Source organism: Cavia porcellus, unplaced genomic scaffold, assembly GCF_034190915.1.
Source record: "Cavia porcellus strain 051 isolate PalLab524CR breed Dunkin Hartley unplaced genomic scaffold, mCavPor4.1 scaffold_6, whole genome shotgun sequence".
In the NCBI taxonomy this organism is placed as follows: Eukaryota; Metazoa; Chordata; class Mammalia; order Rodentia; family Caviidae; genus Cavia; species Cavia porcellus.
This window is the reverse complement of record NW_026947489.1, coordinates 51,689,152-51,708,256: the sequence shown is the minus strand read 5'-3', so window position 1 is coordinate 51,708,256 and position 19,105 is coordinate 51,689,152. Positions and strand designations below refer to the sequence as shown.

At 37.0% G+C, this 19,105-nt stretch overlaps 1 protein-coding gene and 1 pseudogene across 1 annotated transcript; both read right to left on the bottom strand.

Annotated features, from left to right (window-relative positions):
* Positions 1-4,164: 4,164 nt before the first annotated feature.
* Positions 4,165-4,908, bottom strand: LOC100721448 (olfactory receptor 2A7-like). Its single transcript, XM_063249704.1, has one exon. It carries the CDS (start codon positions 4,834-4,836, stop codon positions 4,363-4,365), a length of 474 nt encoding a protein of 157 aa, XP_063105774.1. The 5' UTR covers positions 4,837-4,908; the 3' UTR covers positions 4,165-4,362.
* A 3,469-nt stretch (positions 4,909-8,377) lies between these two features.
* Positions 8,378-15,707, bottom strand: LOC100721729 (olfactory receptor 2A2-like; annotated as a pseudogene).
* Between the last annotated feature and the right edge of the window lie 3,398 nt (positions 15,708-19,105).

Below are 19,105 nucleotides of genomic sequence, written 5' to 3'. Positions count from 1 at the left end.
AAAACAGCCAGATGACCTCAAGGGTTGAGGACATTTGTACAGGCAGCCCAAGTTCTTGGTGGGGAGATTAAATGTTGGTTGAGGGGGGTAAGAGACGTTTTGTACATATACAATGGAATTACAATTGATTTGAAATGGGAGTGCTTCAAGGGGAAATTTACAGACCGAATACAAAGTCCAGTGCCCTGAATGTTTCCCAAAGTGAGGAACTTATTTCCTTTCCTCTCCAGCATAAAGAATCAGAATTAAGGTATGATATTTTTGCCATGTGGGTTTGATTATTGGTCCCAGCAGTAACCCACTTATTACCTATACATATTAAAAGACTTAGGGCCTGCATCTTTGGAGTTTTACTTTTCAAAGAGCAGAAGACTTAGTTGACTCAGCTGGAGTTTCTGGTCTTATGGGCTGAAGTGGGAGTGATGAATCCAATGACTCTTTCTGGAAACTGTGTTGGCTGTGGGATAGGAAACTTTTTGTTGATATAGATTTTGTCACCAGGTTGGCCTACAAGGCGGGTCACCAGGCCTTTTGGAAATGGTCTAATAGCCCCTGAACAAGTGCTGGATTGAGTGCAGAAGGGACTGGAGAGCCTGTCAGGACTTAACAACTTTCCTAATGAGGACAGCAGTCAACTTATCATCTTGACTATGAGAGACTAAATGGGGAAGTTGTCTGTACATGGCGTTACAAGGAGTACTGCCTTGGAGGTAGCGGGTACATGGTGAATGCAGAAGGAGAAAGATGAAGGAGACTTACTCAGTTTTTGCCAGTCTCAAGAACCAGTTTTGAAACAGATTTCTTTCTCTCTTTTTTTGGTGTGTGGTAAGAATAATACATACATTCAAAGAAAAAATATACAGTAAGAAATCACTAGTTGACGTTTACATACTGTCCTCTTGCAAATAGTTGTTCAAGATACAATAGTGGGGGGGGCTGGGGATTTAGCTCAGTGGCATAAGTGCCTGCCTTGCAAGCAGGGAGTCGTGAGTTTGATCCCCAGTACCGATAACAAGGAAAAAAACAAACAAATAAAAAAAAAGATACAATAGTGGAACACATAAAGTGAGAATTCAAACAGCAAGACTGCAAACAGTTCTATTCAACTATCCAACAAAAAATTAGTAATATGGTTATCAATCCTGTACACTTAAACATACATGAAGTTATCCATATCTTCATTTGTGTTGAGATTAAACAAACTAAAGCAGGCTAAAATCATTCTGAACAAAGAATAATAGTATTGCTGGATTTCACATCATTACACTTCAAGATCAACACTGGGCCCTGTAGTGTCTTTTTAAAAAATTTTACTTAAAGAAAGACTAAACAAAACAGAAAACAGGTAGAAATAATACATACTTTCAAAGAAAAAAATAAATAGTAAGAAATACCTAGTTGATGTTTACAGATTGTCCTCTTACAAATTGTTTTTCAAGATACTAAAATGGAGCATATAAACTGGGGACTTAAACAGTGAGACAGCAACAAGTTCTGTTCCACTATCCAACAAAAACTTAGAAATATGGTTATCAATCATATACACTTAAACATACATGCAGTTATCCACACCTTCAATTATGTTGAGATTGAACAAACCCAAGCAGGCTAATATTACTCTCAACAAAGAATAAAATTATTGCTGGGTGTCACATTATGACACTCCAAGATCAGCACTGGGAACTTTAGTGTCTCTTTTTCTTCAAAGTATTTGCTCATTTCATCGTGTGTCATAAGATCAGTTCTCATAAACTGTTTTAGGTTCTACACTTGCATGAGTCTTGATGTATTTTTATCCTTTCTATATTAGAGGGAGAAACAAAACAAAGCAAGACAATACAAAACATATTTCTATAAATACATGAAGTGAAAAAGATATATAAGTCCATCGTACAAGATGTTCTACCATAGTTGCTGTTTTGTCTCTTGTTATCTTCAAAAGAACTGGCTGTATCCTCAGACATAGTATAATTGAATATATCAGTACATACCAGTATGAATAAAAACATAACTTTGTAGATAGTGTAAAACTACAAAAACATGCAGTAAGCAAACCAGAATGTGTATCGTAGAGTCTTGTCATCTTCCGTGTAGTTGACTATACTCTCAGATTTGATACTATCAATCACATCAGTTTTGAATAAAATCTATCGATACCAAATAGCAATCAAACAAACCAGATTTAACTAAGGTCAGTCATGATAAAACAGTATAAGTCATACAGGGCTGCAGATTAAGTTAATAGGAAATTAAAGATGATTACTGTGCTATATCCTGATGTTTTTGGATAGCTGTCTGTGCCCTCAAATCTAATGCAAGTAGGCAAACTGGGACAAAATAAAATCTTTCTAATCAGAGTGGTGCGAGTAATGTGGGTTTTAAATCCTGATACACTATTAACACTATCTTCTGCCATCTTTTTAAAGACTCTCCTTTTCCTTTCACTTCCCCAGAGTACACTGTGTGTTTTGGAGTCTGATCAAGACCCATGGTTTAAATTGGTGTTTGGTGGCAACTTGCTATTTACATAAGTGGTTCCAATCTTTCTCTCTCCTGGACTTGATCTCTAATTGTATGCTTTTACCTATTAAATCCTGTCTTTACAACATATCCACAAATACTGGTCTAGTTGCCGCTATTACTCTCTAGTTTCTTCATAATATAGAGCATGTTTTCTCATATGTGATTTTCAGTCCATGTACTCTTTCTCATGTTAATTATATTTCCTAAAAATAGCACCTCGGTGGACCGTACCTCCTGATTTACTGTACGTTTGGTTCTTTTTTTTAATTTAGTGAATCAAGACCATCTATATTAGAGATCATAACAGAGGAATCTTCATTATTTCAAAAGTACACATTATCTGCGGTTTACCGTGTTAGTAGTGAATTTTGAAGTATTTCCAGGTTTATTTATTAGGCTGGTTTTATTTTAATGCTCTGAAGTGAAAAATGTTAATTTTATGTAGTTGGTAAACATGAGAAAAAATACAGGATCACTTGTGCTTGTGTGTGTGTGTGTGTGTGTGTGTGTGTGTGTGTGTGCATGCATGTTGCAGGGAATTGAACCCAGGCTTCATTCCTGCTAGGTAAATAACATTCATCCCCATGCTAGGTGCTAATATATATTTCTTAAGTGTCAAAATTGAAAGATTGTGAAATTGAACATGGTCTTCCTGAGGACCACACACTAGCCCAATGTGAAGGAGATGTTTGGATTCATTATCTTTAACGGATACAATCTTGGCGGGTAGACACAAGAACCCTCTCTTTCTATAACTAAACAGAGAACAGTCCCTTACAAGCTTATCTTGTTTATTGTGCTTAGACCTACATTCAGTGTTTCGGCTTCTTTTACAAAAAATAGTCACTTGCCTTAGGGAGTAGTTTCAGAGTATATTCACAAGGAGTCAAATAAAAGCAAAGTCTGTTTCAGGAAATCTATTAAGTATATGAAAAAATATCCCATTATCAGATAACTTTGAGAAACAGTGACTAAGAACTGGACTATGAGTGCTTTTTACTGAAACAATTTGTATAGCTTTCACTGTTAATACAAATCCTGAGGTTTAAGATGAGACAGCTTATGTGCAGTCATTTGCAAACTTATTCTGCTTCATGTTTGTAAAGGCCTCAGTAGAAATTAGTGTCTACAGGAAAATCTACAGGAAAATATTTTTTGGAGATAGATATCTGGATGATAGATTAATGAAGATATTATAAATGACATCATTTGGGAACTATGGCTTCCAAATCCTGGGCTCATTACTGGATGGTTGCACTATGATTATATTGAAGATGTAAGTAGTACTTCATTTCTGCTGACTCAGTCATCTCACAGTAGAACAGAAGACGGTTCCATTATAAATAAATGTCTGAAGCAACCCTGATTCTGTGAATGGTCAGGAGTCTCTTAAAAATGATAACTTTTTTGGTCACTACAATTGATCCTACCACTGACCCTACAATTCAGTATTGGAGTCTCTCTACTCCAACACTCTCTTTAGAGTATTCTTCACTTCTGAGTTCCTAAGACTATAGATCAGAGGGTTAAGCATGGGATTGAAAAGGGTATGAAAGAGCAGGAGATACATCTTTTGCTCCTTGGGGTTGCCATATCCGGGCACAAAATAAATGATCATGGCTGTTCCATAGAAGTGTCCAACCACACAGAGATGGGAAGAGCAGGTGGAGAACGCTTTTCGTTTCTCTTCTCTTGATTGGATCTACAGGATGGCATGCAGGATGCGCATGTATGAGACTATAATCATGGAGAATGGCCCCACCAACATAGACACTGCCCCTGACAAGACCATGTTCTCATTAATGTATCTGCACAGGCAAGTTTAAGCACAGCCATGATTTAACAGAAAAAGTGTTTGATTTTCTTGGACATACAAAAGGGTAAAGGTAGAAGTAACACTAGGTGAATGAAGGACAGAAGAAATCCCGTGGTCCAGGATGTCACTGACAGGGTGATGCAGACCCTCCAGCTCATGATGGCACAGTATTGGAGGAGGTGGCAGATGGCCACATAGCAGTCATAAGCCATCACTACCAGAAGCAGACATTCTGAGATAGCCAAAGTCAAAAAGAGGAAGGTCTGAGTCATGCAGCCTGCAAAAGAGATGGACGTGGCTGGGCTCAGCTGGTTCACCAGCATCTGGGGCACCGTGTTGCAGGCATAGGCCATGTCCACGGTGGCCAGGTGGGACAGGAAGAAGTACATGGGGGTGCACAGTCTGCTTTCCAGGCAGATGATCCCCAGGATGAGCCCATTCCCCAGCAGGGTGAACACATAAACCAGGGGGAAGAGGCCAAAGGGGAGCATCCGCATGCTTGAGTTAGGAGGGAATCCCAGGAGGATGAACTCTGTGATGGAGGTGGAATGTTTGCCATATCCCTAGGACAGAGGAAATTGAGGTCATTATTATGGTTTAAGAGAAGGGTTTAAACACAGAGTGATGCTAACTTGTTATACTGATGCCTTCTTGTCATGGTAGCTGAGAGATCAGATAGATGAGATGAATTTATGTATCTTTAAATGAATGCTTAAAATTTTTTTGATAACTATCTTACTTTTCTCATTGCTGAGACAAAATATCCAACACCCAAAGATAAAGGAGGAATGGTTCGTTTGCTTCACACTTTGTAGAGGTTTCAGTTCGTAGTTGCCTGGCTTCAAGGCAGGGTGACATGGCAAAGAGGCATCAGAGAGTACAGTTCATGGCACAGCAAGACAGAAGGCAGTGGAGTTGCAAAGCAGCAAGCAGAGGCAACAGCTCTCTTCTGTCTTTTATGTTCCTTCCAGGGTACCTGACCTTAGGATGGGCAGCACTCACAGTCAGAGTAGGCCTTCCTTAATCTCTGCATCACACACCCTAGATCCACTCACATCCAAAAACCCCGCCTCTGACCACATGAGGCTTTGTGCACATCTAGATACAAGCCACAGCAATGATCTTAAAGCACACTTAGAACATCATGCATGCTTTTGGATACATGTTTCTTTTTTTAAGGTCTCTAACGTTTTTAATGAAAGCTAAAAATTCAACATAATATTTCATTTTAATCTTTGATTAATTCAGTGGGCTACCCCATATTCTTCAAACAAATTTTGCTTCTCTTGGATTATATTATTCATACTTAGTTTTTTAGAGAAGCAATGAGCCCCAATTCATGAGGCATATGTCAGAGATTTCAAATACCAATAAATTAGATCTGGAGTTGGAAGAGTTTCATGAAGGTAGCGTAAGCTAATGCACCTTTAGTTGTTTACATTTCGTGTGTGTGTCTACATGCATTTCTGGCATCAATCTTTACCTGCACCGGGAATATCTCACCAAATCTCTCATTTCAGCATGAAGACATGCTCAGTGTAAATTCTTATTTTATGTGTCTTAGTTTTTCATAATATTTTGATGAGCACATGTGTGAATAACTGAACAGATTTTCATTGAAATGCTATCTAGAAAAAAAAAAGAATCAAGGGTGTTTGCTGGCTTTTGATTCAATACTGAGAAACTCTGTAGTTTTAGGACATCTTGCAGATGACTGACAGTGCTTGTCTTCCATAAAAATGCTGCTGATGGAGACTGTATATCTCTGGGAGACTGAATTAAATTACCTCTCCGACACACTTCACAGTAAAAATGCATACAAACACCGTATTCCCCCCATGCTTAAATTTTACTCTCATTTTTATGTAAAGTGAATTTGTCTGAGATATAGAAAGAATGAGCCATGATTTTCCAATAGTTTACTATAATCTTTCTATGGTTTTCATACTTGTCCTTTATCAGATGGAAGAAGCTGCTTCGTTTCTGTTTTGTTGAAAGACATAAAAAGGCACTGGAATTGTCAAATGTTTTAATTGTGTTAGATGAGTGATCATCATTTCTTTAGGTATTTTATTTTCCTGTGGTCTGACTCCTGTAGGTAATTTATTTAGGTAACATAGTGTATTATACTGTGTTTGAATGTTAAAAAAAACAATGCATCACTGGAATCAATTTCACTCTGTCACAGTGTTTAATCTTTTTCCTGTTTGCTGATGTTTTTCTAGTCCTGAGGATTGTCGCATCTATGTACATAAGGATACTGGTCCACAGTTTTCACTTCCTATATCTTTCATAAAAGTGCTGTTGACCTTGAAGAATGGGTTTCAAAAGACTTCTGTTTGTTTCCTATGTTTTGAAAGATGTTTATGAAGAAGTAGCAGCAATTTTTCCTAAAATTTAGCATACTTTACTCCAGAAATATGGTTCATGGCTTTACTTGTGCTTTAAAATTACTAATTGAGCCTCTTTACTTACTACAAATTTATTAAAATCATTTTTTGAGTGGGTTGGTAGTTTCTCTAGAAATATGTCCTTCAACTTGGTTTCTGATTTTCGACAGAGAGTTGCTCCTATTATTCTCTGATGATCCTTTTCATAAAGATTGATCGTGATGTTACTTTACATCTCTGATTTTAATAATTTGAGGCCTTTTTATATGCCAGTTAAACAGTAGTCTCATTTTCATGGATTTTATTGCTTTTCTATTTTAAATTTCACTTATATCCACACTAATGCATATTATTTCATTTATTTCTGCTTTCTTTAAGTTTAATTTATTTGAAAGTGAGTGATTTGGAATGAAATAGTCTAAAATTGATTCAAATAACATGAGATAATAGCATTCTCACCTTTCCCACTATCGCAATTAGAGAAATTTTCAGTGTTGGAATTCCATCCAAAGCTAGATTTACACTCCATTGACATTTTATTCTTTTTCAAAAAGAGCAGAATATATTTACTGAGATAAAGAAAACTTCTGTCCAAAAGAGAAGGGGTCCCAAGTGCAGTGCCAAAGACTCTGCCTTTTCAAGGGCTTTTTACACAGCAAAACCCTGAGCTGAGACAGATTCAAAGTGGTGAAAAATGGGAACTGGCCAGGCAAGTTGGCATGAGGTGGGACAGATCTATGGTCAACCAATAAGATTATGAATTTAATTTCTCCAGCAAAGCTGATTCAAATGAGAGCAAATGGGTAGCAAGTGATGTTAGCAAATGGGCATGAACATGGAACAGGGCCTTCACCTCTTTGTAGGGGGCTGGGTTAGTGGCTCCTTCTGGCTTCCTCAAGGTGACCATATCTACTTATTTAGAATATCAATCCCTGATGTGTTTGTATGTTTGTCTTTGAACCTGAGATATGGATCTGGCCCACAGTGGGAGGCGTTTGTTTTCCCCCATAGTTATAAGGCTTTTGGTCTCCAGCAAGGGCTTTTCTAGGGCCCAGCCCTGATTGAGTGCCTATAATGTTTCTACCTAACTTCGCTGTCTGCAACATTTCCCTCTGTGAGAAGTACTGTGTACTGCTGTGAGGGAGTAAAGGGTGATTTCTGCAGGCTGAAGGGGGTCATAGTTGTTGATTGCCAGTCAGACATACTTATGGAGGGTTTATCTAAAGGTTCTGGATAGACACCAGCCATTTTCATCTTGGGTAGGCATTCGGCTTTAAGTCTCTGTATTCCATTTTGTCTCAGGGTGGGGATGGTAGGCCACCGAACATAAGCAGAGAAATATCAAATGGCTCTTTTTCAACATGTTGGAGGTCAAACATCTTCCAGCACTGAAGTATGCTTTCCAGAGGAGTAAGATTTTGGCATTGACTTACCCATGTCTCCATTCAATGAGCTCTGTGAAGATGTCCAAATGATATAAGAGAGAGAAACTCCCAACCTACTAGATGTCTGGTATGAGTTCAGGTGTTCTAAAATGAAAGAATGAATGGTAAGCACAATGGAAGTTAAGAACAGAATATATTTATTGAGAGAAATAAAGCTTCTGTCTGACAGAGAGACAGAAAATGTCCCAAGAGGGTTGCCACCACTGACACTTTTCAACAGGCAACTGTAATTTATAATACTAAAGTACGAGTTATATTTTACTGTAGTCTAAATGCAGTGTAATTAATAACTACAAAATTTATAAATGTAAATGATAAAGTTGGGTAAGTTATAGTAACTGTTTCCATTGTCATTTTGCTCTATTTTCAGACCTTCTAAATCAGACTAAACCAAAAGAAAGAAGAAATGAAGTAATGTAGATTAGAATGGATACAAGTGAAATTGAACATAAAAAACAAATAAAATCAAAGAAAGAAGTTCAAATTCTATTTGAGCTATTACTATTCATATAGCAAACTTCTATGAGGGCATTTTTCTGAGTTTTTGCTTCCACAATTCGTGTTTTAAGAGGAAGGCTACACCAAGCCAACAGTCTGGCTTGCCGTCCCTCCTGTGGTTCTCTTCTGCAAAGCCCTGTGGAAGGCAGCCTGCATCTGAGTGTTCCGCAGGCTGTAAATGATGGGATTCAGCACTGGGTTAAAGAGACTGTGAAATAGCGACAGCATCTTTTCCTGCTCTTCTCGTTGATTAGAGTCTGGAACCATATAAACCAGTATGGCTATGCCAAAGAAAAGCCCGACCACACAGAGGTGGGAGGAGCAGGTGGAGAAGGCCTTTGCACGGCCCTCCCTTGACTGGATCCTCAGGATGGCCCAGAGGATGTTCACATAGGACACAAGCATTAAAGAGAGGGGTGCAACTAAGACAAAAACACAAGCAGCCAGGAGGACCACTCGGTTGAGCCAAGTGTCACCACAGGCCAAATTGAGGACAGACAGGATCTCACAGAAAAGGTGGTTCACAGCCCAGGGCCCACAGAAGGGCAGCCTCAGCAGGAGAATTGCGTGTACCATAGAGAGAATAAATCCAAAAGACCAGGAAGTGACCGCAAGAGCCATGCACACTCTCCAGCTCATGATGACAGTGTAATGGAGTGGGAGGCAGATGGCCACGTACCGGTCATAAGACATTGCCGCCAAAACCAGGCACTCTGTGGCAGCAAAGCCCAAGTACAGGAATGTCTGCATTATGCAGGAACCAAAGGAAATGGTTCTCGTGTGGCTCACGAGGTTCACCAGCATCTTGGGGACATTGGTGGATGCATAGGACATGTCAAGGACAGCCAGGTGTGAGAGGAAGAAGTGTGCAGTCTGGGATCTAGGCAGATGAGTCCCAGAATTATGCCATTTACCAGGAGGCTGACGATGTACAACAGGGTGAAGATCCAGAAGAGGAGAGCCTCCATCTCTGTGCTGAGCCGGAATCCCACCAAGAGGAACTCGGTGACCCAGGATTCATTGCCTCCCATGCAGTAATGATGTCCTGTCAAGAGATGAAGAATGACAAAAATGTCAGAGCAGGAAATCAGTGAAAATTGGATTTACATTCCTCAATATGATTTGGGGAAAGGTTGAGGGCTTAATCCAATTTGACATCATCCCCACTGTTGTATTTTATATTTTAAAAGAATGTTACTATGAAATATATTTAAACATATAAAAATGCAAAAATTTTAGGCAGACTACCATGTACCTTAATCCAGATTCAACAAATGCTGGTATTTCATATTGTCTTATACTCTTTCTCTTTATGTACTTAATGTTTTTAGCCATTTGAAATTGAAGTGTGGAGCTGGTGTCCATTTAGTCCTCAATGTCTCATTTTTTTCACCAAGAAAAAGGACATTCCCTAATTTAACCACAATATAATTTTTTAAAAATCAGTAAAATTACTACTGATGTGTTTGTTTTCTCTCATATCTGTGTACTTTTTCCACTATTATTTATCCAAGGCCTAATAATAGACTAAGTAATACAGTAGATTGTTACCACTCTTTAGTCTCGTGTCACCTAGATTTCTCATTCAGACTTTTTATGCATTTCCAAGAATTGATTTTTTTTAAAAGTAGAATGTGGTAGAAAGTCCTTCAACTTGAGAATATACAATGGTTCTTATATTTTGATTCAAATTATTCACTTTCTGCAGAAAAGAAAACTGTGCGGGGTATATTATGAGTGGGTGAACCATGTTAATCTATCACTTTATTAGGGAAGCTAATTTGGTCACTTGGTAAAAAAAATTACTTCCCAGTTATCTCTGTAATTATTTTTCCCTAGTTAATTTATAGAGCGTCTATTAAAATGATTGCTTAAATGCATTTTCCCCCACAAAGGAGCTGATTACAACTCTTTTTATTCTCTAGTTTTAATGTTTATTGATTATTTACCGTGACTGAGTTATTAGTAAGAATGACTGAAAATGTGTAGTCTTATCTCTGTCATTGGTTTTATACTTATTAGCTGATGACTGTATTGTGACTGTGTATCTGTCTATTTATGTACTGATCATTTTTGGACTCGTGGAATTTTCATCATTTTCCTTTGGTGCTTCATTTTTCTACTTTCAGACCTCTCAGATTAGTTGCTCAGTGCCTTTCCCTTGATTCCACTCTTTTGGACACTTTTTCATTTCTCATATGACCAGAAGTTTCCAGTCCAACTGTGAGAGTCCATACTCCAGTCAGAAAATAGCAATGTTTTTCAAGAAGTTCTATTTATTTTTAGTAAAGAATAATATTTGTAAAACAATGTTTGGAGTTTATTGGTCTATTAATAATGTAATTTTTTCATGGTAATCTAAATTTTGTAATAATTTTATTGTGATTTGCATTATGAAAATATAATTCATTTCTGGTACTCTCATTTAAAAGGGCAAGCATATAATTTCGAGCAGTATACAAATAGTTTCAGATGATAATGCATTCTCAAAATTACTTTTAAAAATGGTATATAATTTATTTGATTTCCTTACAGAGTCAAACCTGTCACTAAAATAGCATTAGCTATTTTAGGTATTTTAGGTATATTAGCTATTAGATATTTTCTATTTTATTATTAGTAAAAATGCATATTCATAATCATAGCCCCTTATTAGTCATCAGATACATATTTTTAACTGACTTTTAATCTCATTATAAAATTACAGACTCTTGAACATTTTAGATTAATAATTCAAATATACCCTATTCTGTGAACAAGATGATATCTGCCTTGTATCAGATTCTGGCATAAAGTTCTAGATGTTTCTTAGAAAACCATTATGAATCTGTAGTTGAAAAGCTAAAATGGTAATACCTTGAAATAGACAGCCAAAGGTGATTATGGTTAAACATTGCATAAATTACTATCATTGGTTTTCATGTATTTATCACAAATTTAAAATTATACGTTTCATAATATCTTATTCAGAAATACAACTTACAGAACTGTTCTGTAAGTCAAAATATTTTTTACAAACATTGAAACATAACCTCCTAAATGCAAATATTTATTTTATACATTGTCTCATTGTTGAATTGTGTAGAATGCAAGACTTCAATAATTAAAGCATCATATACTGTTGGAGTTACAGGTTATTTACTTGTGAAATCTCATGGCAAATTCTCAATTCATGATAAATTCTCGACTTGGTAATGCTCAACTGAGTCAGTTTATCTATGTATCTGTGTAAAGGCAGCTATAATTATCTAACCTAGTCTAGAGTAAAACAAGCAAAAATGCAGATATGAGGATCCAGCCATGGGAAAGGGACCTAATCCAGCTGCTCTGAGTCTAACCCCAAATTCATTTTGCCTTTGCCCCTTTGATGCAGGCTTCTGAGGGCACTGACTCCTTCTGCCATGGTGAAACTCTGTCTAAAATCAATTTCCTCTGGCTTACTTTTACAATATGACTTTAAATATTAAGAAGGAAAGATTGAGTAGAAATTAATGTTTCTCAAAAGCCACCTACACCTGGCTTGAAGTGTGTGGTTACTTGGTTACCAGGATGAAACTCTCTCCTGTTTCACTTGTAACCCTGAGTGACCCACCCTGTAAGTGAAAGGAGGTGACCCACTTTTACGTAATTGCTCTCTGTGTTTCTTACTTCCAGGTTCCACATGGGTCTTAATCCTTCCTCAATGTCTTCCTATTGATTAAGAAGAAGAGGTACAGATTTCTGATGTTGTGTGTAATCTAGATTTTTCTCATCAATTCCAATTTCTGGTTTAGGAAGAACTTTTTTTATGGATAGATGGTACCAGGAGTGATTTTACTATTTGTTGCACTTTAAACAAAAGGATATGTCTTTACCCATCTGGGAATTACAAACCAAACAATATTTTAAAACAATTAACATCATAGTACTTAAAACACTACATACATATAGTTTTATTTTATCAACATAGCTTTCAATAAAGTTTCTAAAAACAGACAATAAATTCCTAGATAGTTAAATGTCTTAAAATGATAGATCCAGTTTTAATTAGTACATATAATTGATATAACTTTTAACGCCTGTGAATTAAGATACATTCAATAATTGAAAATACTAAGGTTTTTGAATATTGCTTGACTTATATGAGGCATAGGTAACAGTATATTTTCAGGCAGACTTAGACTAAGTTGGAAAATGCATAGGTTTAGCCTCATTGTAGATGCTAAATGGAGGATTGTGGTAAAGTCATGGAGCTTTGCAATGGGAAGCTCCTGTTTGCAACCAAGGCCTACAAAGTGAGAGATTACAACGAGATCATGACTAGGCCTCATTAAAAATACACTGGATAGATAAAGGGTTTTTCCTAGTAAATTGGAGGAGGCTTTGAAATGTATGTTCTTGAGGCATATTTTATAGGAGAGGCTTAGTCAGTAACAACAGTTAAAGGAGTTATATTCTAACTATGAGGTTATAGATAATCCTCAAGATAAAACAAAAAAAGAGGCTGCACTGATAACAAATGTTATTTATTTGAATGTAAGATGTGTATTTCACTTTTTAATGTGTGTTATTACTAGCATTTTATTGATAAAGCAGATGTCCAGAAAAAGTCCATTAACTAGATGAATGAAAATTTATTCAGTAAGATTTAGTTATTAATATATAACATTATATTGAGTATATTATGTCATCTGCATATGCAATACATACATACATATAGTTTCTAAGTATTGACCAAGATATTTCTTTTTCTATTTCTAAGTATTGACCAAGATATTTCTTCTACTTAAAAAACCCAGTTACATTTCAATCATTTGAAATTTTAAAATGGTACAATAATAGTTTTAGTAAAGAAAAAGTTAAATAAGCATAATGAAATGGATTACGTTACATATGTTGACAAAATGCACAAATTTAAATGTATCGATACCTATAGTGAGTTGAATAAGACCTCCAAAATATGCCTACAACCTAACACCTGTGAATGTTTCCTAATTTGAATAGAAAGTCTTTGCAGATGTTACTAATTTAAGGATCATGAGCTAATACTTTATTTTGGGGGTGAGTTCTAGTGCCAGAAAGAGTATCCTTGTGAGATACAACAGAATATTTTAAACAAGCTGCAGAAATCACCCAGAGGTAAAACAAATGTACAGCTGGAGGTCACAGGCACATGGTCAAACATAAGAATCCTGGCACTCACCTGAGGTTGGGAGAGACTAGGGATACGATCTTCCCAAGAGTCCCCAGAAGGAACATAACCAAAGTCAAGAGTTCGAGCAAATTCTAAGAGCTGTGCGACAATAAATTTCTATAATTTTAAGCTACCACATTCATGGTAATTTATATACTAGTTGGAGAAAGCTAAAACAGCATTTTATACTTTCTTGGAATTGATTCTTATAAGAAGACAGCTTCAGAGAAAAAAGTTTTAGAAAACTGCCTTGTCCAGAAGTAAAATTACCTTGAAAATAGGTGTAAAGTAAATTAGGTGTGTCAACATCACAAAAGTTTGCAAATTCCAAGCAAAGCAGTATTTCTCTGAGAACAATGGTTAGGTGAATCAGAGAGACTGAGTCACAAACTTTCACATTTCTCTAAATATAGTGTATTTGAGGCGAGTTTTATTTAAAAATGCATGTAATTGTTTTTGCTACTGCTAAGAATATTCTTGTAGTATGCAGAGTGGAGGACAGTGATAATCAGATGGCAAAAGTTTACCTGAGCACATTGAGCATGATAAACTATGGCCATAACCCACTCAATTTCTGTGCATAAAGAATAACTGCATTGTTGAAGGTAATTCAGTGAATGGATACACAGCAGGAATGTTTGTGTCTTAATTTTTTAATCTGGGTACTTGCATGGGCATTAGAATTTTTAAAATCTTCTGCATCATTTCAATTTTGCAGTTAAAAAGAGACTAATAAAAATGGAAAAGAATTAAAATCCTTTGGAAGAAAAAGTCACAGTGATGACACTATTTTCACATTCTGAATAAAGTATATAAAACAGTGGCAACTCACAAAACAAAATGTTTCCATGACCAATCTGAGCAATTTTCTACTCTGATAGTTGTACTACCCAGAATATTTCTTCAGCCAGGGAGTTTTATTTACTTCTCCAATTCAGGATATTAATTAAATCTGTCCTATTCAACAGTAAGAAAAATATGGATTTAATATAAAGTAATTCCAAGACTGATAGCATGGGGTGATTATTTGAATGGATCCAAAAAGAAAATATTATGGTAGATTTACCTCATACACTGTATCAGTAAATAAAAATATACTGCAATTATTATTTCTTTGTAAAACCTTTAATGCAGCTCTTGCTGGTAAACAGTGTTTTCACTGAGGTTAGGTTATAGATAAATTGTTTTATTAATTTAGCTATTTCTCAATCTTATTCACAGGCAATGCTTGGATATGCTCCAATTCTTGGATCTCTCTTCACTGAGACAGTTGTGTTATCTATGAGCACCAACACCATCTCACACTGGGGAGTGATGGAGAGAGAGGGCAGGGAGCTCTGGGGCTTCCATCCCACAGCACAGAGACAGAGGTTCCTTGTCGGGGGTGTCTATTTCCTCTCTACACCATGCAATCCTTACTTTGAGTTGGTGGAACATCACCAGGGCATTATCAGTCTGTTGGCACAACCCTGGTGATTTCTGTGCAATCCTGTTCTATTTCAGGACACCTACTTCCCAGAGAAACCCAGAGAAACACACTTCCTAGCACAAATGAATCTCTTCTCCATAAAATTGTAGCACTGGATTTTTCCACAGGAAAACAATTTGACCTAGGACAAACCATTTGGAGAAGAGAAAGATACCTTTAAATTGAATGCAGAATCCTACTCCCTCTGGCAGTCTGCGTAGGATGAAATCTCAGGCATGGGAAGATGCATGGATTTGATGAGGATTCCTTGGTGAACCCCAGGAGTATAGCTTTTATTTTTGAATCAGAAGAATGAAATATTCCTGAGTTTCCACTGAGAATTAAAATTCCCAGAAGAATCGGATATTCTCCCTGAGCACTGAAGATGCTCTGAATCCCTCTGGAGGAGAGAAAATATTGTATGTGACCATCCTTGGAGGAAAAATTCTACAGAATGGGCAGGACAAATAATGGCATATACAAGCTCTCCAGTGACTGAAGTGTCATGAACTGGAGACAGATAGCACCAGTTTAGCAAGCTCTTCAAAATGTTTATGATGTTATGGTTTTCTGTGTCTTCCAGTCCCCTTTTCCACAATGTAGGTTGTTAGGTGGTTGAGAAGTCTGGAAACTCCAGAAAGAAAAAACTTCCCATTGCCAAGTGCATTCCATCATAGAGGACTCATGATGTTTCAGAAAATGTTCTAGATCATTTATATGAAGTTGTGTTTTAGCTGAATCACTATCTTCATTTTACATGTATATGTTTGAAGTTGAAACTGTCAGTTTTTTTTTCAGTAAGACCCTGGAACCTCTGAGAATCTTTCAAAGTCTGTGGAATTAAAACTGTTTCACAATAATGTCTACCTTTGTTCACACGTGAGGGCAGATTCAATCTTTCCAGAGACTATGTTATAGGGGATGCTACAACAAATAGAAGCCAGAAGAAGTTGTGAAATGTAGCGACTGCTAGCCAAACACTAAAAATTGTAACATATGTGAAACATACCTACTTTGTACACTATTCCTATGCATTACAGTTATTTTCCATGAGACATAATTTACATTAACCCATTCTGGAAGTCTTTAAAACACGAATTAAAGTTAAATATTTTGTAAATTCTCAGTTTTAATTTGTATTATTAAACAAAAGTACTTTCACTGACAAAATATTGTTAGGTTTTCAGTAATTTTTAGGAGTTTAAATGTGCCCTAAGACCAAAAAGCTAAACAATGATTGCACTAAAGGATAGTAAGGACATGGTTTGAAATCAAATGATTGCAGTCTCTCTGTGATTCCAGTAAGGACTGAAGCCATGGAAACGAAGGGGAGCTGGAGGCCAAGAGCACATGGATGGCTGCTGGCTTGTCTCCTGGTCACAGAAATGCTTGCCCTCTCCTGACAGAGTGATACTTCAACCCATTGGAGGGAAAGGAATAAACTGTCCTTTATGTCTGGCTTTTCCTGTGACAAAGATGAAGCCATCATTAAAGTGTGACCCCTTTAAAGCAATGAATGACTCCAACATGCTGTTTTAGTGGCAGGGTTAGCAGTTTCCTAGCAGCTAGCTTAGGCTTTCTTACAGCCAAATGACATCTTCTAACAAAATGAGCACCTACATTTGTGAGCACATTCACGTACTGGACAGCAGTAGATCTATGCCTAACATTTGGAGGAGTCAGCGTGGGACAGAGAAGTCCAAACATCATGACAGTTGCCCAGGACTGGCATATTTCTCTATTTCAGGCCAGCGGGAGATGAAGCCTGCCACCCTGTCCAGTTTAAAGGGATTCCTTCCAAACTAGTTGCTATGTTTTGCAGGGCCCACTCCTATGCCAAGAGCACAGTGCTACTTAAAAGAGTCCCCAGTCCCCTAATTGTGCAACAAGTTGTTTTATACTAGTCTTTTCTTGGAGTGAATACAGATATCTGCTTGTTTTGAATACAGATATCTTATAACAGTTAAAACGATTGATGCCCCTAAACAACAACTTCAAAAAACTGCAAGGCCCATGAGGTTCCTGCACATATTTTCCTGTGGCTACCATGACTTCCATCTGCATAAGAGGAGACATAAAACCCTTTTGGGTGTCTTGGAAGCATCCTGAATTATTAATGGGTCTTCATGACACATTTCACTGAAGCTTCCCTCACAGTATTTACAGGCTGAGTCTTTTTCTCTTCCGTCCAAGAAAAAGAATTTCCTTGACCTGATTATCCTGATTTCAAACAAATAATTTTTGTTTGAAACTCACTCCTCACTGAACTCAGCTTGTCCCGTGATATCCGAAGGGCATCTATTTCTCCTGAGGCCATTTATGCATTGAAACATAATCATCCTACTTGCTGTTGCTGTGTTATAACTAATGGTCTGTGTGGTAGGACATAGGTTAGCTGCCGGAAAATATTAGGCTTCCAATATTAGATCTTGATGTATGTTATCCCACTAGGATGTGGTTTGATTTGCCTAAATCATATCAGTTTCTATAACCTTCATTTTATTTTAAAGTGAGGTCATTCTCAGTGAATTCACAGCCTTCCTATGAAAGCTACATTCTATTCCCATCTAAAACCCAGAGTCTTCTATTCTGTTTTTAGTGTTCCATTCACAAAATCAAGAATAATATATACCCCTATGAGCCTTCTTAGACATACTCGGAACGCAGCTGATTTTGTTCATTACAACCAAGAAACTTTCTCAGAATTTGAATATTAGGGCTTAGAGTTACACAGTGATGTGTCAGATGAGAATTGTACAACACCTCTTAGGGCCATGTGCACTACAGTTCTCAGAGATTTCTTCCCAAGTAGTATTTTTTTGTAGTACATATAAAATAAGGAACAAAGATACAAATACATTACTATAGTTCCAGTTAGTCATCAACAGTCAGTTGAGTTTGTCATCCTAACCTGTGGTCAAAATGTCTCTCAATATCCAGCCATGGTGGGACTTAGGCAGCTTATTCTTCCGCCCTCTTTTTAATCAGCCCCAGTGTGGGTCAGGTGGAGAACGAGCAGCTTCTGTGAGCCTAGCGGTGCATGGGCTGAGAATCAAACACCCTCCCTACCCCCATAGCTCCTGCGGGTAGATGTCTCAGCATCTCTTAGGAGGATGACGCTATGCAATATAGCAAATATGGGGCATTTCCCTCTATCTTCTGTTTGAAGGCAAAAGTTGCTTTTGCAGTTTTGTTTTGTTATGTTTCTTGTACACTGTTCAATACTCTCAATTGGTTTTATAATGTTCTGTTTTTGGTTTGATTTCACTATACCTAATTAACTGGACAACTATTGTGAAGATAATGCGATATAATATAGTACCATTACTACCATCCCAGTATCCTACTGTGAAGTTCTGTACCAATTTCACTGCATTACCTTGATTGACTTTGTTCTGTCTTATTCCTCTGTATTTTTACTTCTTTCAACATTAATTTTAAAAAAGTCTGACAACATAATGTCCTCAAAAATTACAATTTCTGTTTAACACATTCCATGGGAGATTAGGTCCAAGGAGCCCCTCATCTATAGAGCTCCATGCCAGAGTGGAATTATCCATGCACGGTCCTTTCGTACATACCTCTTTGTGAGATGAGGTCATCTCTCTCAAAGGAAAACTTCATTTTTGCTACTCATTTCTATTATTGTTTCTTCCTGAGCAATTCTTCACTTTTTACTTCACAATGTACTGCTCAGTGGAAGCGGTGAAACAAATTTTAAAACATTGGATCATGAATTCAATGTTCTTTCTGTAGCTGTTTAGAATTTAAATTTTAAAACCTCTCATGTCT

Excerpts from the sequence above, each read along its gene's own strand:
- LOC100721448 (XM_063249704.1), bottom strand. The coding sequence starts at position 4,836 with ATGCGGATGCTCCCCTTTGGCCTCTTCCCCCTGGTTTATGTGTTCACC.